This window comes from Drosophila nasuta, chromosome 2R (assembly GCF_023558535.2).
Source record: "Drosophila nasuta strain 15112-1781.00 chromosome 2R, ASM2355853v1, whole genome shotgun sequence".
Taxonomy (NCBI): Eukaryota; Metazoa; Arthropoda; class Insecta; order Diptera; family Drosophilidae; genus Drosophila; species Drosophila nasuta.
In genome coordinates this window covers 7146537-7171391 of record NC_083456.1, presented here as the reverse complement: position 1 = coordinate 7171391, position 24855 = coordinate 7146537, and the positions used below count along the sequence as shown (strand labels likewise).

Sequence of the window (24855 nt, the reverse complement as noted above, 5' to 3'; positions counted from 1 at the left end):
TTAATAGCACTTTTAAGCTTGTATGACATGAACAGAAATACGCAAAGGATACTAAACTGCAATCTATACAATTGTATTAAGCAAAACTAATAATGTGGTAAGTTTTGCAGTTTAAAGATAACAACTTCTTATCAAACTTACCAGAAATGAGCAATTCCTCTGAATCAACGACAATTGAAGTTTGATTTAGTCAATTTTTGTTATTGAATTATGGACGACATACACATTAATGAGAACTACAAAGAAATAATGTTATGTGATTTGGTAAGATATTTTCTTACATAAACAACCAATTATTGGGATTTTCTTTTTAAACTTACATTTATATTTCAAGGTTAGTCGTGGCACCTTTCGAGACGTACATAAAGGAATAAGGCGAACTGATGGATAAGAAAAAGAAGCAGCTGTAAAAACTAGAAACGGATATTTTGAAGAGAATATCATTCGAAATCTCCAAAAACAAAAAAAATTTCATTCATCCGAATATAGTCCCATTATATGGGGTCTCAAAAGATTTCAGCGACAACATATGCTTAATTCTTGACTTCGCAGACTGTGGAACACTCTACAATTTCTTGCATCATTCTGATGTCGACGTTACATTTGACACGAAGCTTGATTGTTTGCTGCAATGTGCCAAGGTATGTCTAATGCTTTCAAAACATACATAACATATGTATGTATTTCAAATGTCTCATTATTGTGTAGGGTGTGGAGTATTTACACAGAAACCAAAGAATTCTTCTGGATCTTAAGACACACAACTTGTTGCTTTTCAATAAATTTCGTGTACTGAAAATATGTGGATATAGTAAAAGCACAAATATAAACTCTGAACTTGTGGGGAAAATTGGTTATTCAGCTCCAGAAATATTTGTAAGTACATGTATTTCTGTATTTGTATTTGGAGAACACGTTTATTTTGTCGAGTTTAATTTACTTGCATAGACCGAAAATGACCGTTCCAATAAATGCGATGTATTTAACTTGGGAATCATTTTTTGGGAAGTAATGTCTAGGAAGAAGCCATTTTACGGACTTAAAGGCATGCATATGTTAGCTATCCTAAATAAAATTTATCATGGTAAGAATAGGTAAACTATAAATTTCAGAATTTTTAATCTATTATCGCTCTAGGTCTTCGTCCGAATATAAATGATGCCAATATTCATGATGAGTCTGGTTGCATTGGACATATAATTGAAAAGTGCTGGGATCAAGTTCCTGAAAACCGGCCAACGATGCAAGAAATTTGTGTTCTTCTTCCTATGAATCTACTAGCTAATACTAACGTAGACTTCAAAGAGATTCAACTAGGGGAACTTGTAAGAATATACTGACAGTCCAACAAGTAAAATTTCTAATGATGTTGATTTATAGATTGGAGATGGCAGTTATGGTATTATCCATAAAGCAATCTGGAAACTTCTCGGTGCGGAAAACAGATCAGTTGCTGTGAAAATAATTCAAAACAGGAGTCAAAATTCAGTAGAGAACATAGTGCAATTTGAAAAAGATGTTTATAAGGAAATTCAGAATCTAAGAAAATGTATTCATCGGAATATTGTCACATTATATGGAGCCTCAAAAGATTCGAGCAACAACATTTGCTTACTCCTTGAGTACACAGATTGTGGATCACTCTATGATTTTTTGCATCACTCACTCAAGGAAGTTTCATTCAACGTGAAGCTTGATTGGATGCTGCAATGTGCCACGGTATGTCTAATGTCCTATATTTTCCATATTTTCCCTGTCTCATTATCTTGTAGGGTTTGGAGTTCTTGCATAAAAATAATACAATTCATCGGGATCTTAAGACGAAAAACTTGTTACTTTTTAATGAATATCGTACATTGAAAATTAGTGACTTTGGAAGAGTGAAAGCATTTGCAAATTACAGTAGTGATTTAATGGAATCAGTTTGTTATATGGCTCCTGAAGTTTGTGTAAATGCAAGTATATCTTTGTATTAAGCGAACACTTTATGTTTATTTAGTTTATTTTATTTTCGCAGAACGAAAATGGGAAATACAATAAAATGTGTGATGTGTTTAGCTTTGGAATAACTTTTTGGGAAGTATTATCTAGGAAGAAGCCATTTTACGAATATAAAAATGTGCCTTCGGTGGTTATCATAAAAAAAATTATTGATGGTAAGAATAATAAAAAAAAACACGTCCAGAAGTTCTTAATTCTTGCTGCTCTAGGGTTTCGACCGAAAATAAGTGATGCAAATATTAATGATGGCTCCGGTTACATTGAATTAATAATTCAGAAGTGCTGAGATCGTCTTCCAAAAAACCGGCCGACAATGAAAGAATTGTGTGCTCTTCTCCCTATATTTCCTATTTGTCTTCTAGATAGCGGAATTGTAAACTTAGAAGAGGTTCAGCTTGGTAAATTTGTAAGAAATCGCAAGTAATCCAAACAGATTTGCTTCTAACGCTGATTAAAATTTATAGATTGGACGTGGAAACTCAGGAGTTGTCCACAAAGCAATTTGGAAGCTTCCCGATGCGGATGAAAAATCAATTGCTGTAAAAATAATTCAAGATCATAATGATGATTCAATAACGGAAAATATTATATTTGCCAAAAATGTATTTCGAGAAATACAGATTATAAAAAAATGTATCCATCGGAATATTATCGCATTATACGGAGTATCGAAGACTCCTGACAATAGGTTTTCTTTACTTCTTGCATTATTCGGATGAAAACGTTTCATTCAAGAAGATGCTGGATTGGATGCTGCAATGTGCCACGGTATGTCTAGTGCTTTTAAAAGATACATATTTTAAATGACTCATTATTTTGTAGGGTATAGAATTCTTGCATTGCAAAAATATAGTTCACCGAAATCTTACTACGCATAACTTATTGCTAATGAATAATTATGATACATTGAAAATACGTTACGTTGGAACTGTGAAAAAACTTTCAAAAAGCAATACGGAAAACATTAGGTATATGGCTCCAGAACTATGTGTAAGTACAAATATTTTTGTTTATTTAGTGGCACCAGAAGTTTGCTCAGATATTTATCTAATTGAAAAAAAATAAGTGAAACAAATACATATTTTATTTCTTTATTAACATAGAATCCTATCAACAAACATACGCAAATGAGTGACGTATTTAGTTTTGGCGTTATTTTTTGGGAAGTGTTGTCCAGGAAGAAACCGTTCGAAGAATTTATAAATATAAATCCATTAGATTTACAACGTAAAATTATTAATGGTAAGACTTAAAAAATTTGCAGACATCTGTTTAATTTCGTAATTTTTCAGGTGATCGCCCGAATATAAATGAATTGAACATTTTCAAATATTCCAATCGTATAAAGTGATTTATAGAAAAATGCTGGAATCGCGATCCAAAAATTCGACCTACTACAGATCGACTTGTTAATTTTTTCAAGAATACTGAGTATTTTAATATATATTTGTATATAATTATATATATGCAACCTTTTGCAAAATTTTATAATTACGTAAAGTACAAGTCTTTAGACAAAACATGATACATGTATCAATTGAATTGTTATTTTATGTTTTAATTGGTAATGATATTTTAGTGTCAAACACATCATTAAATATTCAAGCTATGACCCAAAGATTACTTTTTAATCTTTTACCGATGGAAATTTTTTTCTGACGATATTTGCAACATTAAACAAGTAAGAAGGGTACAGTATCAAAAATTTTTCGGCTGGCACAAATTTGAGGCAAACTATATCTTTGAGCAAAAATAACAAATACTGTAAAAAAAAATTATATCCCTATCTCTTATAGTCGCTGACATCTAGGTGGGCATACGGACAAATAAACAGACCGTCATTTTTAGATGGGAACTGAAATCAAGATTTGTAAATCTTCTTCAATACAAAAGAAACCATATAATAGAATATATACAATAGGAAATCGATGTACCAAAAGAATTCCACTAACTTCAAAATTTAGCACATGACAATATTGTCGCATTGTATCAATGCCGCTGATAAAAAATGAACTGAACGAAATACAATTTGTTAAAAATTCTTTTTTGGTATCTCAGAAAATGTATTCATAATCTCATTCAAGAAACATTTAAATTTTCCATTGCAACATAAATAAAACGAAGTAACTTTTATTTTAAACACAAATATTGTGCAATTATTTTTTTATTTTGGAGTTTTATAACAAATGCATAGATATGAAATAATATCGATTATTCTTTCCAATGTTATACAAATAGAGACATATATATATATATATATATATATAAATATGATAATTAAAATACGATAGATGCCTTTTCAGAAGTTATGATAGAAGTACATACCGGAGTTCGAAGCCTCCTCACTCTCCACTGAATCAATGCAATGTGTTACATCAAATGCTTGATTCGAAAATAGCTGAAACATTTCAGAAGCCAAATATATTAGTAAACTCTTTCTATTTTTTTTAACAACAAAATTTTAAACGCCTGAACTCAATTGTATTTTATACACTTGACTGTGACGCCTTCAATGCATCATCGTCTGCTTCCATTTTGGAGTGCTTCCGAAGAAAGAATTTATTTTGTTGGCCGCAACTGAAAAAATGGGACAAAATCATCATAGTCTCACTTGGAACTCATTTGCAACCGCGATCGTTCGAGGAAACCCACCTTGCAATTTGATTGACTCAAGCTGGATACCAACTAAAAATAATATATGAATCCAACGCGCCTCCAAAACGCAGGCCTGCAATTATGGAACAGCGTTCAAACGTCGAAAGGAAATGTCCTCTTCAGTGAGCGTGGCGTTCTATCATAAGTTCCTCTATAAGGCAATATACTAATTGAATCCAAAATTTGTGAACATGGAAAGAATTATATCGATTCACAAAATAAAATTGTCGAGATTCTCGACACCTTAAAATTTGTATGATACTAAATTAACAAATACTTAAGACGACCAAAAAAAAAAACGGTAATACATCTAAAGACTTGCAATGCGTGCGGTGTCATCAAAGTCCAAGAAATTGTCATCCTGGAGCAACTGCGAAGGCGGCGTGCAACTTGCACTCCACTCCCAGATTGGACTGACAACCTTATTTAAAAAGCAGGGGGTTTCCAGCGGCGCCTCCAGATCTGCAAGACCAACAAAGCTCTGGTCCAGATAGTTGGCTGCATTCTCGTTCTCATACTCGGGCGTTGGCTGATAGTCTGTTAATAAATTATCAATAAAATCATTCCATGAACTTGAAGGCGTCTCATTTTGAATATATTGCTGATCAGCTACACTACCATTGTCGACATTCAGTATATCTGCTATGAATTCACTGTCCATCTGGTTCTCATTGTTGTTGCTGTTGCCGCTACTGTTGGAATTTGTTGAAATTAATGAGCCGTCTGGCGAGACGGAACGATGATTATATGCTGTTGGAATATCGCTTATAAAGCATCTGGACATCTTGTTTGGTTTGTGGGTTGTCGCACTAGTTTTCAAGTAATCGCACTCCATCTTTAGCTTTTGTGTTATTTTGAACTGCTTTTTCAGCGCCTTAAGCAACCATCTGTTTTTGTTGCGTGTTTCGTCCAATTCCTTTTCGACTGCTTCCATGTACGCTTTCTTTTTGCGACGATTCTCTCGCGCCAACAAAGCATTTCTGTTGTATACGTTTGGATCCGGACGCCTTGTTGGTAATCGTTGTGTTCCAGTTCCGCTGTTCCGCTTTCGCTTTCCACTTACATTGTCTGGGTTGTTGTTGCTGTCTTTGCTGCTCCTGCCCTTGATACTTTTGTTGAGCTCGACTAGTCCAGAGGCTATGTTGTTTTCTGACTCACTGTCGCTGCTGTCGCTGGCGGAGCTACTGCTTACATCAACATTCGTTTTGCATTGGTATTGGTAATCGTATTGAGCCACCAATTTATTATATTCCTCCATTTTGGTTTTTTCGTATTTTGCAAGCAGGTAAAATGTTTACTAATATGTGCTCAATGTCTCGATAACCTTGTACTTTACCTTTTATGTATTTAAAATAATTACTTTACGATTTCAAATTACTCTTTTGCTTTATTGTGAAATTATATTGTCAAACGTTTGTGAAAAAATGACGCAGTGAAACAAATTTGCTAGGCAATGTGACCGCCTCGATAACTGTAAAAATACCGTACATGGTTTTTTATAGCAAACACATACGGTCTCTCTGTGAAGTGTTGGAGCCGATACACTTTGTACTATAAAAAGCTTCACTCTAACCATTTCAGGCTAGATTTAGCCGCATTTTGAGTGTGGCGGTTAATGTCAATCCACAATATTTATAGATTACTTTTAATATTCGCTATCCATATGATAGAAGGGTATTACAGTAGTTTTGTACCTTTAGGAAATGTATTTAATGAACAGAAGAAGTCATGTCTCTTTTTCTCCCCATAGAAGCATTTAAATGTCAGATTCTATAGCAGTTCGAAAAATCGATTAACGAATGTGTAATTTAAATATCAGATACTTTAACAGTTCGTTATTTGAAAAAAAAATACTTTTTCGATTGACATTATATTTGCATCATACAATTATTTAATAGGTTTTACTTATTGAAAGTAATGATGATATGTATGTCAAGTAATAGAATAACTCAGTTTTAGTAATTTAAAAAAAAATGTTGAGTTTGTTTGACGAATTTTAATAGTCTGATGTCTAATATGACTGAGGGCTGCGGAAGCTTTTATTTTTCTATTATAAAAACTAAGATGTGTTGTGATACACATCTTAAGCACTAATAAAATACATTTGTATGTTTATAAATGTAAATCTAACGAGCGGCGTGACATCAGCCTCTACCATGGTACATTTTTTTTTTAATGATAGTACATATCACGTATGCAAGATGACTGCAAGGTTATTTCAACTGGAGGTATCCACTATTTCCATGTACAGAGGATTTTAAACGAATTGAAAACAACTCGATCATTACTGGATCAAAGGTAGACATTATTCACAATTAAATTTTATATATAAAATTTAAATATTTTTATACATTGCACAGGATATCTTTGAGTCTGTCAATCTCTGCTGGCTCAATTTTGATAAACAAGTCCATTAAATGGAAGCCTAGGGACGTTGAGCTTAAATGGTGTCACGTGAACTGGATTCAAGGGGCAGATTCCCGTTTTGTACACATGATAACCATGCAAATGTGAGTAAATTGGTTGAATCTAGATTTGGCATGCAAATTCCCTATAAATATAGTAATATTCAAATTCATTCCAAATCCAATTCATATTAATACATATATAATTTTGTATAGTAGACTTTTTTTCAATTGTAACAAATTTGAGAATAAATTGTCAATAAAATCGAACGCCTTTGCATTTTATGTAATATTTAATTTGTAATTGGCAATTATATCATCCTAAGTATACTACATATGATACACCCACAATGTGGGTCCCACATACATACTAAAAAAGTATATTATTTATTGTACCTATTCCCAGAAGAGGGGCCAAAATGTCGGGGTAACCGCTTTAAACTAAATGACAGAACTAGACGCGTGTCGCTCAAACGCCGCCTATTCCCAGTTCCATTAACTGGCCTCCCTCCATTCAGAAGTTTCAGTCGCAGTCGTTGTCCCCGTCATTATAATTTGTAGCTACCAATACTAGTGAGAATGCACTTCATGTTTGTCCACTTTTATAATACACACAAATTAAAGTGTGTGGGATGAGTGATTCCCATCAGTTTCGAAGCAAATACATAGTACCTATACTTTCACATATTGTATGTGTAGCAATTGTATCTGTGTGTGTGCCTTGTCAGCTATTGTTCCATTTGTGAGCTTGACATGTATATAAAGGTGATAAATCTCACAGTCTAGAATTCAGTTCAATTCTAACTCGTGGCAAAGCCGGTTTTGCTTAAAATTTGTTGTGTTGTGTTGATCGTGAATTCGAGGAATAAAATGCGTTTCGCTCTGTTTACTTTCCTTGGTAATTTGGTTTTATATATTATATTGCATACATATGTTGAAATATACTGTAAAGTGGGAGAAGTAATTTAACAAAAATGTTTGATTATGTCTGATTATGTCGATAAACATTTTAAATTTTTGGAAATTACTTAGTACTTATTTAAACAAAAATCGAATGTAAACAAACTAACATTAAAAATATAATTTATATTAAATTTGGAGAGAAAAATAATTAAAGTTTGTAGTATAAAATGTAAATTTATAGACTATGAAACCGATATATAATATTTGTATAATTTTTTTTTTTCTATTATTGAAGTTTTACATTTTTGTGCAAATGCACAATGCATTTATTACTATATTACATTTAATTGGAATTTTAAAAAACACCTCGCGTAGTTCACTGCAAACTGACCTCTCTAACAAGATTATGAATTGATGAGTGTGTCGTATAAGAGTGAAAACAAAGGCAAACATATATGTATATGTATATGTATATTTATGTATGTGTTTGTCTATGTTGATAATTAACTTGCGATTATTTTACTCATTACAAATTCTGTATATTTAAATAGCACTCTGCTTGTTGGCGTTCGTCCTGGCCAATCCCGCCAAGGACACCAAGAAGCCGGCAACCAATGCCTGTAACAGATCCTGCGGAGACACCTACGAACCTGTTTGCGCCAAGGCCAAGAACAGCAGCAAGGAGCGATTGATTAGCTTCGGCAGCAAGTGCGTCATGGACAACTACAACTGTCAGCACGCCGACGATCGTAAGAATCTGACTATGCACAATATACAAACTTTATTAAATTCATTTTAATTGCAGCATTCGAAATCAAGTCCAAGGGCGAGTGCGGTGGCGGCGTGAGTGTGCGTCTCTCCTAATCTAATGACCAAATGAATTATTATTATGCATTCAAATAAAAGTACTATTCTCTTTGAAAATCGGAAACAGTTTTATTCATAATGTATACATATATAATAATATTCTACAAGCTTAAATTTGCACTCGACAACTTCAAATTTAATGTGGCTCTAAGCCAGCTCTTTAACTCCCCCAAAACGCAGACAGTCCATACACACATCATTCACATTCATACATCGCTCAGTTAAGATCAGTTCCAGCAAATCCACATCATGGTTCTATATTCCAAACATACTTCGCTCACTCACTGGTCATAAATCGCAAGCGTCTAACTGAAAGGCGAGACAATTGAAAGAGATTAGAGAGCTTTTGATGGACAGTATCGCAATTAGACTTCATACTTACATATAAACAATAATATAATATAGTAGAACAGTTTATTTGTTCATACACATTATAGATTAATAGTTGTTATCAATGTTCAATATAATTCGATTTAATTCGATTCCTTCTTCTGCTGCTTGACCTTATAGTCAGCCAAAGCAGCCTTGATGGCATCCTCAGCCAGCATCGAGCAGTGCAGCTTTACAGGAGGCAAACGCAGCTCCTTAGCAATGTCCGTATTCTTCAATTTGCCAGCTTCATCGATGGACTTTCCCTTAACCCATTCGGTGGCCAGCGAGCTACTGGCGATTGCCGAACCACAGCCGAATGTTTTGAACTTGGCATCGATGATCTTGCCATTCTCGTCCACTTTGATCTGCAATTTCATCACATCACCACATGCCGGAGCGCCAACGAGTCCCGTCCCAACGCTCACGTCCTTCTTGTCTAGCGATCCCACGTTGCGCGGATTCTCATAGTGCTCAACAACCTGCAATGGAAATACGAAAACAAAACTAGTAATTGACACTTTTCACTTGTCGGCACGTAATTGTTATCTTTAATCGTTTTGCCATCAACCCAAGAGACAATGTAAGCATACATACATGTGTACATATGTATATAGTATACAATAGCACGAAAGATATTACGAAAGAACTTTCGCGGTGCTATAGTAAATAGTACAATTTCCACTTACATTTTCATGGTACATAGCGCATGGCACGCTCTGTACTCGACGCAGCTGTGCAGTCAGCAATCGGGAGGATTGACGGATCAAAGACATTTTCACCAACAATATGTATTTATCGCAAAAAAATGATTTAGATCTGATATCAACTGAACTGACTGAATTGTTGTGAAATAACAACACGATATGGAGAGCCGAATCAACACATGAATACTAGAGATGGACAATTATCGATTTATCGATTTTTTATAGCAGGCGAACGATGTTTCATCACAGACAAATAATATGATGCATTTTTAACAATTATTTAGTTATATTTTCAAATAATAGCAGACTTTTCATTCTTAAAAGCGCCTTACACCTATGATAACCTGACAAACATTTTATTATTGGTCACACTGCATACCGCGTACTGCGTAGTTTTTATCGATCTGGTTTCTTGGAACATTCGCATTGAACTTGTGCAAAGGAGCTTTTCATTTGTTTGTCTTCTTTTTTTTATAAACAAAAGAAACTTGCTTTCTTTTAAAAGCAGGTGTCTACAAATCTACGTATGTCAATGAATATGATTTAAAACCCGCCCAACTATTTGCTTCCCTTTTTTATACTTTGAAGCTTAGACGTGGTGTCTTGACTAATGAAAAAACACCCCTCAATATAATTATGCTAATTGTAACACCTATAAAATAGGATTCTCAAGTAAAAAAACAAATTGCGTATTGTTTTTTTATTATAGCATTATCATTAGATTTTTATTATTTATTACCGCCATTTTATATCCTCGACAACGATAAATACAAAAAAATGTGTATTACAAAAAAGAAGATAATTTGTATCTCGTTTAAGCGGGATGAGAGTGAACTAACCGCAGATCCCTAAAAAATAAGTTAGCTGTTGCGCATCCGTATTCATCCTTATCTCCTTTTCCGGCTTCGCAACCGGCTCCCAAACTCCAATCGATTTATGTGATAACTTCAGCCTTTAGTCTTCGACAGCGTATTTCTGAGTCCATTCACGAGCATTGCGAATGGCCTCGGCCTCGTTGACCTTCCATAATTCGGCGACATCGTTGGCCAAAGGATCATCGGGATTGGGGGCGCTGAGGAGCGCCTGAATGGACAGAAGTATGGTGCGAATTTGCAGCGCTGGACTCCATTTGTCTTTCAGCACATCGAGGCAAATGCGGCCCAAGCGATCGATATTCGGATGATAGATCTTTGTGATGAAACGCACCTTGGGTGCCGACATCGGATAATCCTCGGGCAGAAACAGCTCCAACTTGAAGACTCCTCCCTCGAAGGGCGAATCATTTGGACCGGCGACCACCACATGGAAATAGCGTGCATTGTTCTCGTCGGGAATGGCATTGATGCCGGGCACCGGCTCCTGCATCAAACGCTGTGTCTCCTTGATGATGCGACGTGGCAAACTGGACATGATTTCTTCTTTTTTTCTTTATTCTCGCCCCAAGTTGCTGCAACTTTTGCCCAAACTTTCGAGTTCACTCTGGAAAAACAATAACCTCGTTTTTTTTTTGAGTGCGTAGCAAGTATAGTATTTATGCACCTGGACAGCTCCGAACGATTATATTGATCAACTAATAATAAATCTGTTGGAAATTTTATTACTAATCAGCTTTTACTTTTTTTGTGTGTAAAAAGCAAATTCGCCAGCCTGTGTCCCTAAAACTTGAACAAAAAACTAGCTCACTAATCGGAATCGAATTGCACAACAGCTGATACAACTGGTGCAACATCACGGCACTATCGGTATATCGATTTTTTATAGGAAAAATACCGATGGTTAATTTACAATCAAATATTAATACTAAGTAATGTTTTTTTTATTAAATTGTAATAATTTTTTAAAATGATCGATTTTGCCATTCTTACGAAAATGTTAACGAAATAATTAGATATTCATAAATGGAGTAAAATTTATAAACAGCTGAGCTGCTGCACAGTGCAGTGTTGTAAACGTCCATTGTTTGTTGAGTGGCTGCTTACACGTCTCGGCCGTAGTGCTTGTTGAGTGGCTTGAACGTGTATTGGAGACTAGAGCCGATGTCAAACTGCCAGCAAGAATAGCAACAAAAGGCTGACTCCCAACTCTCTTCGAATAAAAACTATTCCAAAGCAAAACATAATCTTTTTTACGATTAACTTATTCGAACAGCAGGCAAAATGACATCAAGAAAACGAAGTGGCAGCGGCTCAACGAAACGTCCCAAGGAAAAGGTTTGAAATGCGTCTCGACTCAATTAAAGTTAAAAAAAATTTGCTAATTAATTTCTGATTTCAAATGCGTAGGTTGTTTACATATATGAGCTGCTGTGTCGCGGCGAGGATCCCAGTGCGGACAGTCCAGAGTTCTGGAACGAGTTCTTTTTGCTGCAGCCGAACTTCGAGTCGCTCGAGGATCAAGTCAGCAAGTTAAACAGTGAACAGCTGCAGCTGGTGAAACCCAATTTGAATACGCTCTTTCAGAAATGTATCGAGATGCTGGATACGGAGAAGGGTGAGTTGCCAATCTACTCATTATTAATAATTGTAACTGTGTTTCCTTCTTAACCAGAGGATCATCCGAAACGTTTGGTCAACAGCCTCCAAACTTTGTGCTCCCTTTTTTATGGCATCTATAAAAAGTGCAACACAGAGCCCAGCTCGAACATCTTGAATGAAATCTTTGGCCACGAAACAATGGACGAATGGCTGAAGCTGCTCATGCAGTACTGCAATCGCATTCTGCTCGGCGATGTCACCGAGAATGCGCGCTTCATGTGCCTGAAACTGTTGCTCGTTCTTGTCACGGGCACCGATGTTGGCCAGAATGTGCTTTTTGAATATCTGATGATGCACAGTCTGTTCGATGCCTTTGTGCGCCTGCTCAGCGATCCCACATTTCGCACACAGCATGGCCATGATATTGTCATATTGCTTACGATCTTGGTGAACTATCGCAAGCACGAGGCCACCAATCCTTATGTGGTACAGCTTTCCATATTGGCCGATGAGCTGGCATTGAATGGGTAACGTGATTCATTCTGTTTAAGATAAGAAACATACATTTTATCGCACTGTTTTTTTTAGATATGGACAAATGATCTCACAGTCACTGATCGATTTCTGCCGGCAATACATGCAGAGTCTGAACAATGTGCAATCCTCATCGTGGTTCTCCTCGCTCTCCAACATGGTTGGCAACATGTTTGTCTCCGATGAGGGCTGTGAGCGTGTGCAGCAGATTAAGGCTAACAATGGCCTATTGCTGGCCCTCTATGAGGCAGTGCATCTTAATCGCAACTTTATTACAACTCTGGCGCACACACAAGCGGAGTCGAGTGCGCCGCCATCGCCCAGTAACACTTTGAGTCTGACGCAGCCGACGCCTGATTTGGCGAATGCGCCCATCATTGATATGACCCAGTATCCCACAAATTTGCTAGTGGCAGTCTTTCAATATTGGTAATACTTCGTAGATAGGTAGATTTGCATTGATTTATTTTAATATTTATCCTCCTTTTGAGCAGTTCAATTGTGATGCAGGACAATAAGAACGAGTCGAGCATCGCCAATTTGAAGCTGTGCTTTCTCATACTCACCTGCATATCGGAAGATCAGTATGCCAACTCAATGATGCACGATAACAATCTGACGTTTAAGGTGATGCTGCATCGGGCCCAGATGCGACATCGCAAACTGAACATCGATCGTGTAGGCAAATCGCAACCTTTGGCGGCCACGCTGCTCGATCTTTTGGTGGAGTTCATTGTGTCGCATTTAATGAAAAAGTTCCCCATGGAGTTGTATCTGCTGTGCATTGGGGTCATCCATCGCATACTCTGCTATCAGAAACGCTGCCGCGTTCGCCTCAATTATCCGTGGAAGGAGCTGTGGTCAGCGTTGATTGGTCTGTTGCGTTTTCTGGTCAATCAGGAACAGACGCTGGTCAAAAAGTGCAATATATTCCATTTGTCGCTTCAAGTGGTCAACATATTCAATCTCTTCATCACATTTGGCGACACATTCCTGGCCACCACAAACAGCTACGACGAACTCTACTACGAGCTAAATCGCGAGGAAAAGGTCTTTACAGAAATCCATGCCATGGGTAAGCTAGAGATGCCCCTGCTTATCAACATATTTTAATCTAATTTCGCTTTCGTCAAGTCTTACGCTATACAACGATGCCGGAATGTGAATACAAAGATGATGTGATAAAGCTACTCAATGCCTTGGTCAATATACTGGCCATTGTCAAGCATTTCCAAAACAAGATCAAGGAGTGGCTCGCCGAGCAGGGTTTGTCCACGCCCACGGAGGAGCAAATACTCGATGTTGTGCGCAAGAATTACGATTTAACGTTGAAACTGCAGTACTCATTGGATCAGTACGAACGTTATGCTGAGGCTCCGCTGCACAGCAGTTTCTTTCAGGCCATGGTGCGTGACGTGGTCAACGACACACGCAAACACATTTACGGCTATGTGAAGGAGGCTGTCTCCGTTATACCAGAGCAGGAGGTGCTCTTAGCTGGAGTTGGAACAACCACAGCGACAGCAACAACGACATCCACGAGCACATCGGCAGTGACGGCGACAACGACGAGCACATCGTCCACGTAGGAGCTGACTGGTTGCAAGACTGCTGTTAAATTGTTTCCTGGAGCATATAGTTATGTAATTGTATCCTTAATTCAATTCAATCTCTGAAAGCATACACTCGATGTAATCTTTAAGATTTAAAGTGCTTTGCCGAGCTTTTGTTATTTTTCGTTGTCAAGCAGTGCACTTACATACATACATATATAATTCATATACATACATCAACTATACACGTACATAAATATACATATTACAATATATTACAAATACATACGAATACGTATCTGCCTACCGCTACTATTTATCATTATGAATGTATTTAAAATATATTTCACATATTTGTCTACATTTTATAAAGATGATTTTCGAAACGATAAACTTTGCTATTGATTGACTGATTGATGAGCAAGTATTTAATAGTTTGTGCGAAGCAATTAAGCGTAAGATCTATGACCTTTGATGCCTACTTTTAGGGGCACTTGAAGAGCAGAATTTTAAAAGCTCTCGAGGTTGATAAGAATCATCTCTATCGATTGGAATTCAATGAAAAAATCAAAATTTGACAACGATAGTTAAAAATCGCTCAGTCCAGGATAACTTGAAAAGCACTAGCATGAACGGAAAGTTCTTTGTTTTTTTTAATAATTCTTGTATATAAACCCCCAGGTTCAGAATGGATCTTGCTGAGTTACAACAAATTTCCTCAAAAACAAGAAGGATTAAGGATTTTTTGGTTTCATAATCAGCATTAAAACGAACCAAACCAAACAAAGTACATCATGATAGTCCTTAATGTGATCAAGTCATCCATGATATTTGAAATACTATTGTAGCTAGTTTTCCATGGAAAAATCAATTCAATGAAAATTGATAGTCATAGTTCTTAAATCAAGCTATAAAAGCTGACTTAACTTATGCTTGTTGTCATCTAGGAATGAATTGAAAAATAATTCGCTTTCAAGAACATCAAATAAGATTCTAATAGTGAAGATCATGGATGAAAGTATAAATAAGTTTTGTTTATTTCTTCACTATGATGAAGACAATGTCAAAGGGTTCTATTTTGTTATTTAATTAAGTACTTACTTATTGTTTTTCTCTTCACCATATTAATTCAGAGTTTTTTGTTTCGTCTATAATAAGTTGCGCAATATATAATCCAGAATATTTTAGGGATGATTTGTCTTAAATTCAAAACTTCAATTGCGTATAATTCATGTTGCTCCTTTATTTATTTCCCAAGCTTTCTATATGTTTATCTTTCGTTTTTATTACAAAAAGTGTGTATATATAGAGTTATAATAATAATTATATTGTTTGCTATATAGGCGCTTCAATAGACTAAACGTAGTATCATATTTTATAAGGTTATATACGTATGCATAACTTTTGTATACAAAATTTGCACGTCATCAACATTTTCAATGCAATCCAAGTGGGATTCAAAGCAAAGTGCAAATTGCCAAGTCGCTCATTAAAATTGGATTAAAATTATGTAAAAAAATTGTAAAATACATATGAAGTAATAATATGTAAATAATTTTCTTTAAAATATACAATTTGTTTATAAAACTAAATGCTAAACAGTTTTTTTTTTTTACACAGTTTTCATTATGTTGCTTTTCGAATCGTCCATCAATATTCGCTCGTTCGTATCAATATAAATGTATAATCCTTATACGAAGCAAAGGCACAATTAACAAACAATACTAAATAAAATGATTTCGTTTTATTTTTTTTTATAAGCAATGCCTAAGTTTCAGTTATTTTGTTGTGCTCATCTCTCGTGTCTTGTCGTGGAATTCTTGGCTTACGATTAATATCATGATATTATTTACAATTTGTTAATGATTATAATTCTGGGTTCGTCAATGTTTATGAGTGTGTATGTGAGTGTGAATGTGAGAATGATTAACGTTCTATATAAAACTATGTAACTGTAGTACTGCCTAGAAGTGATCCACCTTGACGGATACCGTGTGAGCAGCCGCATTGCTGGGCAGATCGATGTTGTCCCACTCGGTGTGCAGGTTCTTCTCACTGTCGGTGGCCTTCAGTGCCAGGCCCAGCGATGCGGTGCGTCCGGCACAATGCGGTATATTGAGTGTCACCGGCACCAGAAACTCAAGGCCCTGTGGACCACACATCACGAGTGGCGAGAGCATAGTTTCACCTGTTGTCCAAATGAAAATAGAATGGGAATATTTAGTAAAACGGGTTTTCAAATATTTTGCTTTTTCGATTTCTTGCAGGTGTTGTGGTGTAGTGTAATTGTTTTTAGAATAGCATAATAATAAATGTAAATTTTGGTGTTGTTCAAGTGTTATGTTTTCCATAGTCAGATAAAAGGATCAGATAGCAAAAGATAGTATAGGTAAAACGATAAACGAAAGTAATGCATTACATTTTTTCATTTAAACAATAATTTGATTGCTGAGAGTATTTATCTCAAGTTTTCAAGTAGAAAACTGCTTGCAGTTAAATAAGTTTTTAATGAATGAATTTAGCAGATTGTGAAAAGCGTAGTTGGAAGTAATATGAAAGCTGTTAATATATTAAAAAATGAATATAATAATTTTAGTTGTTTCAAGTATACACTTATACTAGTTCTTTGATTCTCATCAAATTAAAGTTATATTTAAAAATATTTTCTGCTTAATTATGAGTAGTAAAAACATGCAGAGCCAATAGATTAATAGAGAAAAACCAGCTAAATAGTAAAAGCTACAATAAGTAAATACAGAAAAGTAACTTCTACTGTTAACTTAATAGATTAATGCACAAAATCCATTAAAATAAAAATTTAAAACAAAAAATTGCATTCAAAAAGAGTTACAATCCAAAATAGGAGCTTGTGAATTTGCTTTAGTTAAAAAGATAAAAATTGCTGCTTTTTGTTTATGGGGTTTGTTGTTTTTCTTTTTTGTTGCTGTTGCAAGGTGGCAAGGTTGCAAGGTGGTAGTGGAGGTGGCACAATACGCATAGTATATAATACGAGCACAATACGAGCAAATACGAGGGTAGAAAGTAGTAGTTAGACCAACCATTTTCCATGTCCAGAGGCGGTCCACCAACTGCTTGTCCCATGCGGGGATCGCTGACCGTAAAGTAAATCTCCTGACGGACTCCGGCCGGAATGGCGCCCGCCGGTATCTGCAGCGATACGTGCCACAGCTTGTCGGCCAACGTGCCGCCGCTGGAGTCAAAGACGCCGCGCGTCGTGCTCGGCTCGCGAGGCACAGTGGGGAATGGACCTGCAGCGGAGGCAGCGGAAGTGGGAACTGGACCCGCAATGGGCAGCGACATGTTGCTGCTGAAGGGTGTACTGGTGGCATTGGGTGGCCCAACTGGGAGACTGGCCTGCGAGGTGTACTGCGTCTCAATCGAGGTGCTGCTGTCGCCCATCGGGGAACTCGGAGGTGGCGCTGTGCGCTTCAGGATGTTGGAGATGTGGAATGGTGCACGATTGGCGCGTGGCGAGAGCGGAGTGACCACATCGTTGGCCTCGAACACATCGTCCGACACATTTTGTGCCGTCTCGCTGGCCAACATGGCCTCGTTGTGCCTGTTGTTGTGGTTCTCAATGGCCGTTGGCTGCTCTGTAACATCAGCGGAACTCTCAGTAGCATTTTGCTCCTCCTGGTCCAAGTCCTCGATTTCACTTTGCACCAGCGGTGCTTGGCCAGCGGTTGCTGCCGCAGCACTGACCGTATTCTCAATGACCGTGTCCGAGGACTTCTGCAAATCCGAGCGACTCAGCGTGCTGTCGTGCAACTCCTCGGGCTGTGTGTTGATCTCTACCTGGACCTGCTCGGTCATGCACTCTTTCTCCTTCTTCTCGTCCGTTTCGTTCTCGCGCGATTGCAGTATGCTCTCCTCGCGCGTCTCATAGATGGGCGCCGGTCTTCCCATGTCCCGCTTGGACACATAGATCGGCTCCGCCATGCTGTCCAACGCCTCGCGACGCGTCTGATAGATTTGATCGCGCAGCTGAGTGCGCGTTGCCTCGCGTCGCGTCTGGTAATTGGAATCGGAGTTGGAGTTCGAGTTGGAATTGGAGCGTTCGGAGCGATCGTCACTGCGCTCCGATTGACTGCTGCTCTGGGCGCTCAGTTCGCGTTCCATGTCCCGCTTGCCCTGAATGATGCGCTCCTGCATCTCGCGTTTCGATTGATACAGATGATTGCGTTGCATCTCGCGTTGCATCTCACGACGCGACTGATAAACTGGTTCTGTCAGCTCCTCGCCCTGCTCGTTCGCTGCGCCTGGGTAGAAGCGACGACGTGTCATCACCTCCGAGCTCGGCGCACGTCGCTGCTCGGGCAGCATATATGCGCCCTGGCGTGTTTGGTAAATGTCCTGCTGCTGGTGCTGCTGTTGCTGCTGCTGTGGTCCGTAGCCATGTGGCATGGGACGTCGGCCACCTGCTCCATTGCGATCGGCTGTTGTGGTGCTATGACGTCGCACTATTCGTCGTCCATTGCGTGCTCCTCCAGCTGCAGCAGATGCTGCTGCTTCCGCCTGACGACGCTCCAGATCGATGCAGGCACGATTCGCATACAGATCGTATTCGTAGCCAGCATATCCGTTGTCTGCTGGGGGTTGTGGCATGCGCCCCACTGTGCCACCAATGTTGCCATAGATGTCCTCGCTCTCGAGATTCTGATACGTGCTGTTCATCATCTCCTGCTGCGGCGCATAGTTGCCGTAATAGGGATCCGAGGGCGGCGGTGGTGGCGGACGATTCTCAAAGCCAGCCGGGTAAGTGGGATACTCATCGGGATAATAGGGACGCTGAACGCCACGTTCCAGCATCGATTGCTGGCGTCGCAGTCCTTTCGGCTTTCGTTCCGGCTCCACCATGCTGTTCATGCGTCGCAGCGGACGCGTTGTCTTGATCAGCGCATTCTTGAGCGCTGTCAGCGGACTCTTCAGCACCGACTTCTTCTTCTTGTGCGGCGGCAGAGGCGGCGGCAACGCCATCTCCCGGCCGTGCTCATCGTAATACTGTTCATGGGGCGGCACGTGGGCGCCTCGATAGCCTCGACTATTGGTGGCATAGTGATTGTAGTAGTTGGGATCTTGGACATGTGGTGGCCGCTCATTGGGATAGCGAGGCGCGGAGCGGGAGCGCTGCATTTGCTGTGGATGCGGATGCGGATGTGAATAGGGATGATGACCTGGTGGAGGAGCAGCTGGTGGTGGCATGGCATAATAATCGTCGTAACGCTCATCGTATGGCTCCATTTCGCTAGAGTTTTTTTTATGGATTGTTGTGGATTAGCAGAAGGTTTGTTTTTATGGGGTAAAGGGATAAATCGTTTTCGGTGCTGAAACCTGACAAACAAGCTATACAAATGGGGGCTCAATAAGAGAAGACAGACTTCAGATATTCAGCCGAAAAAAGGTCATTAAAAATGTTCGCGAATGTCGGCAAATCTTTCGCAAAAAACACACAAGCGCATATCAAAATGTAGTAAATACTTATTAGATTTTGCAAAATAACCAAATTGTAGATAATAATAAATACCATTTACCAGAGTTTGAGTATTTAATTTCAAGCAACATTTATGAGAATACTAAAAGTCAATTAGTTATGATTGTTTATTCTTTCATTTGTTAGTTGTAAGCGTAATTATATTTTTCTGTTTGTTTTGTTTTTTTTTAATTATATCCCAAAACCATCGATTATTATTGAAACTCTAGAGTAACCAGTTTCAGAATCAGCATTTTGTAAAGTAGAGAGAGAGATTCGAGTGTAAGAAAGTGGAAAACTATGGCAAAAAAAATTGTATAAAAGTTAACCCGAAAAATGTTTTATTTTCGTTATTATTATTATGTTTTTGTTTTTTTAATAATTTTTTCATTCGTTTTATCAATTTGAGCAAAAGTATCGCGCAACTGACTTGACAACAATCTTAAATGTTCATCTTTAAGCATTTTGGTTAATAATTTTGGTTATTGCAAAATACAATAAATATTTATGCGTTTCTAAATTAAATCCAATACGAATTAATTCGATTTGTATTTATTGATTTATTTCCATATGCGATTTATTTTGTGCGTTTTGTGAAAAAATTGCTTTCCAATTATGATTGTAATTGTAATTGTAATTGTAATTGCATTAAACAATAAAATGACCAGCAACCGCATGAATGAATTGGCATTGGCAGCATGATTGATTGATTGACTGACTGTCTCGGATTGATTGAACGATTGTACACAATGTATTTTAATATTAACAATTAACAAAAATTAAAACATTTTTCGTTAACACAAATGTGGAGCTTGGACAGGAGAGTACAGAGTACTTAGAGGTGTATAGAGGATTTGTCTCCAGACTGACATAATAGACACACACATACACATACAAGCACACTCTCACACACACACATACATACATCTGGGAAGAAACTGCAGAGCTCCTCATTTTGGTTGATGTGAAGAGTATATTTGTGACTCGGTTGGGTATTCATTGTTTTGGGATGTGTTCGAAGTTGTACTGAAGATGTTGCACTTACCTCATGTTGTGATGGTGCCCCACGGCGGCGCCGATCTGCGGCTTGCGATACAACTCAAAGGCGGAGCCACGTTGCTCCCGACTGCCAGCCAAATCGAGGGCATGTCGCTCTGGAGTATGCGGTGGCAGATTACCTGAGGAACAATCGAAAGATTAGTGTCTAACAATATTCAAAATAAAAATATAAGGCAAACATTTTTTTTTGTCAAAAATAAATCTTGTTTTCAATTATTATAAATTGTTCTTTAAATATTATAAAAAAAAATAATTAATTAGTGTAAATCAAAATATATGTTTGTTTACATGTGGAATAAGATTTATGATTTGATATATAATACCGTTTTTGAATTGTTTAGCTTCTATTCGTAGTTGGTAACTCATAGTTGGGGTTTTTCAGTTATTATTAATTATAATTGACTTCATTGCAACTTACCTATTGCCGGTGGCATGCCCCGATGTGGTGCTATGTAGGGTCCTGTGCCACTACCTCCATTGTAGTGATGACTGTTGCCGTTGTAGCCATTGGCAGCTGGATACTGTTGCTGCTGCTGCTGTTGTTGCTGCTGTGGCGGTGCCTGGCCATAGTTGCCATTGCTGGCGCCATAAGTGGGCTGCTGCTGTTGTTGCATGTGGCCATTGGCCTGCCCCTGAAGTGGCGAGCCGGGCGCTGACGACTGTTGACCATAATGATGGTGCGAAGGCGTAGGCGGATAGTAGAAGCCATTGGGTGAACGCGGCGAGCCCGAGTCCTGTAAATAGTCGAGGTTGAGTTGAAATTAATTAGTATCGGCTGTTACGATTATACTTATATAAATACTTACCCCATTTTCCCATGGGGTGGTGCCACCGCTGCCACTGCTGCCGCCGCTTTGCACCGGCGGACGATAGTTCTTGGGCTTGGGCGGCGGCACCGGCTTGAAGGGACCGCTGCCATTGCTGCTGGGCGTGCCGCTGCCATTCATGGGCACTTGGTTTCCATTATTCACATTGGGCACACTCTTCGGCAGCTTGCTGTAGTCCGCTTGTGAAACGGAATTGTTGCGACTGCAATTGTGGTGCGATGTTGCGATTGTGGTGTTTTGGTGGTGTAATGTTTGTGGGTGGATTGTGTGAGAGAGAGAGCGTACAAAACATGTGGTGTTGATGGGCACAAAACAAAAGCGAGAAAGAGATAAAAAAGAAACGTAGACATAATTATAAGGAAATGTGTGAATAAAGATGAGTACTCGAATGAATCACTGACAAAGCACAACACAATTCTAATCATTTTGCAAACATTTATCGTTTATTGCACATTAGACATCGGGACAATGAGACTGCATCTATTTACAGGGTATGCGATGTAGGGGAGGAGTTCATAAAAAAGTATGACGAATGCAGGCAGAAAGTATAAACTTATAATCACACAACATTAACTGTGAATTTGACAAGATTCTGGAAGATTTCTAGTGCAATATCGTGGGGTAAATTATTCGTTTCGATCACTTTAGACGAGCGTATCATAGGCCGAGATACTTGGCAGCAAACGCGGTGCGGGAATTGGACGTCGGCTCCAGTAGCCCAAACCCTTGCCAGATGCATCCATGGCATTCAGTCGGGCCAGACTGTTGAGCTGCAGGCTGCTAGAGGCTGTTTGGGATCGTGGGGTGAATTGCAAATGCAAGTGTCGAGCATGGGGATTATGCAAATGGTAGCGTCTAAATGGACGGCAAGAACAGGGCAAAGCGACAATATCGACAAAAGTATTTTTGAATATTTACGAAACGTTCGAAAATGCATGCATTCAATTTTTTTTTTGAAATGGCAAAACGTAAGAGAAAGAGAAAGTATGAGTTCAATTTATGCTTTCACGTACGATTAAACGACAGACAGAGATTAACTAGAAACTAGAATTCTTGCTACTCTAAAACATACCTATATTTGCCATAATCGGTTTTCGTTTCCACCAATGGTTTGCGTGGACTGCTATCTAGTCCCAAATTCGAGGGACGTTGTGGCGTGCCGTTGCGTGGATCTGCAAAGAGTCGAATGATTAATCACTATCGAAGAGATGGACTCTTATCGAGAGACTTACCTATGTTACGGGACGCATTCATGTCATGGTAGAGCGGTCTGCCGGGGCTGCTTTGGCGGTTCAGATCATTGGCTGCCGCGAAGGCGCGATGATCGTGCGGAGCGGATCGACCATAGTCCATAGACTGTCCCACGGGAGGCAGAGGGCGACCACTAGAATAATGAGAGATGTAAGTATAGGAATATGACTAAAGGTATAATAAACTATAACTTCACTTTCAAAGATTAGCGATCATGATTAAACAGAGATTTTAAAGCAAGACTTTTCGGTTTTAATAGGAAAATTGCAGTTCTTGTTTTAATTTTGATAGAGTTTCAACATGAAGATTCAAAATAGTTTAACATTTGGCATTTACCTTGCATTTGGCACTGATTTGAGATCATCGGGGGCGTTGGGTCCCAGTCGGCCCAGGTTCTGCATGGCCAGCTGTGAGTTGTTGTACGAGTCGTAGCTGGAGACACTGTCGTAGGTGGAGGCGGCAGCTCCGTTGCCGTTCGTCTTGTGCTGCGCCGGGCTGCCCATGGCTGCGTTCATGCGAGCCTGTCGATCGAGGGAGGCCTGTTGCTGCTGCTGTCGCTCAATGGTGTCGCCACCGGCACCGACTAACGTGTTGCGGGTCACATACTCGGCCTGGACATCATCCTGTAGGACAGCCTTGCCAAAGAGTCGCTCCTGAGCACTGCGACCCAAGGTTCCGCCCGAACTGCCGTTGCGCGATGAAGTGCCTGAGGTATTGAGCGGCATATCGCCTGGCTTCGACTGACGATCGATGCGAGGTGGCAGGTCCGGGGCATTGATGCCGTAGAGGGACTGTGGCCGTGGGGCGCCAGTTGAGGGATCGATGGCTGGATGAGCCTGCTGCTGTTGTTGTTGCTGTTGTTGCTGTTGCTGTTGGGGCACATTGGTGCCGTAGATGCTGTACTTGCTGGAGTCGAGGGTCTGTCGTCGATTTGGCGGCGGTTGGACAGCATGATCGTAGGGTACCTGTGTGGTGCATATATCGGGTGTGGAGTTAAGGGTAGCGAAATAGATTAGCACAAATTGTGATCGGTGATGATCGGTAATGAAATAGTTTTATGGCCTGAGCATGGAATGATGTTTAGTAGGGCGCATGCTCTTGAGTTTCGAGATATGAATCGGCTGAGTTCTGTTTGTTTATTTGTTTGTTTGTTTGTTTGTTTTCTTTGGACCTCTTACCGTATATGGAGGTGGTAGTCCTTCACCAATTATGTCTCTATCCCTATCCAAGTTATCCTGGTTAGTGGCAATCGATGGATCTGAGCTCGCTTTAACCAATTGCGGCAAATTGCCAAGCGACAATGATGCGGATGGCCCGGGACTTAGCTCCAAGTCTGACTCGGGACTTGATGCATACGATAATCGGGATGTGGTCATGGGGAAAAGGAAATCATCGGAGAGGGATTCGACCGGCTGTTATGGGGTTCGTTCGTTTGTTTGTTGTTATGGGTGCGTTATTAGGAGCAGAGGCAAGTTTAGTTCGTTTGTTTGTTTATTTTTAGCGATAAGTTTAGCGCGCGAGCAATTTGGATTTTATTCGATTATCGGAAAATAGCAACCAACGGTTTTTGTATTTTTTTTTGTTGTTTTTTTTTTAAAGTGGGTTTTTCATTTTTGTTGTAAACGTAAAACAGCAACAAGAAACGTTGATGAAACATAACAATTTGAATGATTGATTGACGTTCGATTGCCAAGCATAATAAATATTGTATATGTGTGTGTGGACGAACACAAGATATTTTCATAATTATATTGTTTTT

General features: G+C 38.9%; 7 protein-coding genes and 1 long non-coding RNA gene across 18 annotated transcripts in view; 4 read left to right on the top strand and 4 right to left on the bottom strand.

Moving 5' to 3' along the window:
* Positions 1–493: 493 nt before the first annotated feature.
* LOC132785078 (uncharacterized) lies at positions 494–1036 on the top strand. The gene is made up of 3 exons (XR_009632301.1): positions 494–641; positions 709–876; positions 949–1036. It is a non-coding gene; the product is annotated as an uncharacterized LOC132785078 (long non-coding RNA).
* Positions 1037–1403: 367 nt separating this feature from the next.
* LOC132785077 (putative mitogen-activated protein kinase kinase kinase 7-like) lies at positions 1404–3445 on the top strand. Of its 2 annotated transcripts, XR_009632300.1 has the most exons (8): positions 1404–1719; positions 1773–1949; positions 2018–2156; positions 2211–2407; positions 2466–2769; positions 2824–2991; positions 3105–3243; positions 3294–3445. XR_009632300.1 is itself a non-coding variant. In XM_060791061.1 (4 exons), the coding sequence occupies exons 1-4, from the start codon at positions 1702–1704 to the stop codon at positions 2285–2287; spliced, it is 417 nt and encodes a 138-aa protein (XP_060647044.1). In that variant the 5' UTR covers positions 1410–1701; the 3' UTR covers positions 2288–2399. The 2 variants fall into 2 exon arrangements, 1 of the variants encoding a protein (XP_060647044.1); XM_060791061.1 differs by lacking the exons at positions 2466–2769; positions 2824–2991; positions 3105–3243; positions 3294–3445 and having other exon boundaries at positions 1410–1719; positions 1773–1955; positions 2211–2399.
* Positions 3446–4129: 684 nt separating this feature from the next.
* Positions 4130–6093, bottom strand: LOC132786340 (protein PFF0380w-like). 2 transcript variants are annotated; one of them, XR_009632434.1, is made up of 3 exons: positions 5275–6093; positions 4654–5193; positions 4130–4578 (listed from the first exon to the last, which is right to left on the bottom strand). XR_009632434.1 is itself a non-coding variant. In XM_060792848.1 (2 exons), the coding sequence occupies exons 1-2, from the start codon at positions 5912–5914 to the stop codon at positions 4967–4969; spliced, it is 867 nt and encodes a 288-aa protein (XP_060648831.1). In that variant the 5' UTR covers positions 5915–6093; the 3' UTR covers positions 4130–4966. The 2 variants fall into 2 exon arrangements, 1 of the variants encoding a protein (XP_060648831.1); XM_060792848.1 differs by having other exon boundaries at positions 4130–5193.
* A 1725-nt stretch (positions 6094–7818) lies between these two features.
* On the top strand, positions 7819–8888 carry LOC132786234 (vasotab-TY3). The gene is made up of 3 exons (XM_060792716.1): positions 7819–7959; positions 8516–8713; positions 8770–8888. The coding sequence occupies exons 1-3, from the start codon at positions 7932–7934 to the stop codon at positions 8826–8828; spliced, it is 285 nt and encodes a 94-aa protein (XP_060648699.1). The 5' UTR covers positions 7819–7931; the 3' UTR covers positions 8829–8888.
* LOC132786232 (iron-sulfur cluster assembly scaffold protein IscU) lies at positions 8876–10076 on the bottom strand. Its single transcript, XM_060792713.1, has 3 exons — positions 9890–10076; positions 9214–9682; positions 8876–9140 (listed from the first exon to the last, which is right to left on the bottom strand). Exons 1-2 carry the CDS (start codon positions 9974–9976, stop codon positions 9305–9307), a joined length of 465 nt encoding a protein of 154 aa, XP_060648696.1. The 5' UTR covers positions 9977–10076; the 3' UTR covers positions 8876–9140; positions 9214–9304.
* A 523-nt stretch (positions 10077–10599) lies between these two features.
* Positions 10600–11588, bottom strand: LOC132786233 (ubiquitin-conjugating enzyme E2 N-like). The gene is made up of 2 exons (XM_060792715.1): positions 11447–11588; positions 10600–11386 (listed from the first exon to the last, which is right to left on the bottom strand). The coding sequence occupies exon 2, from the start codon at positions 11315–11317 to the stop codon at positions 10862–10864; it is 456 nt and encodes a 151-aa protein (XP_060648698.1). The 5' UTR covers positions 11318–11386; positions 11447–11588; the 3' UTR covers positions 10600–10861.
* A 331-nt stretch (positions 11589–11919) lies between these two features.
* LOC132786231 (armadillo-like helical domain-containing protein 3) lies at positions 11920–14795 on the top strand. The gene is made up of 6 exons (XM_060792712.1): positions 11920–12117; positions 12190–12397; positions 12455–12908; positions 12970–13344; positions 13410–13990; positions 14050–14795. The coding sequence occupies exons 1-6, from the start codon at positions 12064–12066 to the stop codon at positions 14502–14504; spliced, it is 2127 nt and encodes a 708-aa protein (XP_060648695.1). The 5' UTR covers positions 11920–12063; the 3' UTR covers positions 14505–14795.
* A 1574-nt stretch (positions 14796–16369) lies between these two features.
* LOC132786230 (tight junction protein ZO-1) overlaps positions 16370–24855 on the bottom strand; it is a 111520-nt gene continuing 103034 nt past the window's right edge. For 5 of the 9 annotated variants that reach the window (XM_060792699.1, XM_060792700.1, XM_060792702.1 and 2 more), the window contains 9 exons: positions 24275–24508; positions 23433–24061; positions 23078–23229; positions 22918–23017; positions 21825–22047; positions 21437–21752; positions 21005–21137; positions 17528–19734; positions 16370–16656 (listed from right to left, as the gene is read on the bottom strand). In XM_060792699.1, the coding sequence (XP_060648682.1) occupies positions 16433–16656; positions 17528–19734; positions 21005–21137; positions 21437–21752; positions 21825–22047; positions 22918–23017; positions 23078–23229; positions 23433–24061; positions 24275–24508 (4218 nt within the window). In that variant the 3' untranslated portion in view covers positions 16370–16432. Of the gene's footprint in view, positions 16657–17527; positions 19735–21004; positions 21138–21436; positions 21753–21824; positions 22048–22266; positions 22701–22917; positions 23018–23077; positions 23230–23432; positions 24062–24274; positions 24509–24855 lie in introns of those variants that run through there. The other 4 variants (XM_060792701.1, XM_060792709.1, XM_060792706.1 and 1 more) reach the window with 3 other exon arrangements.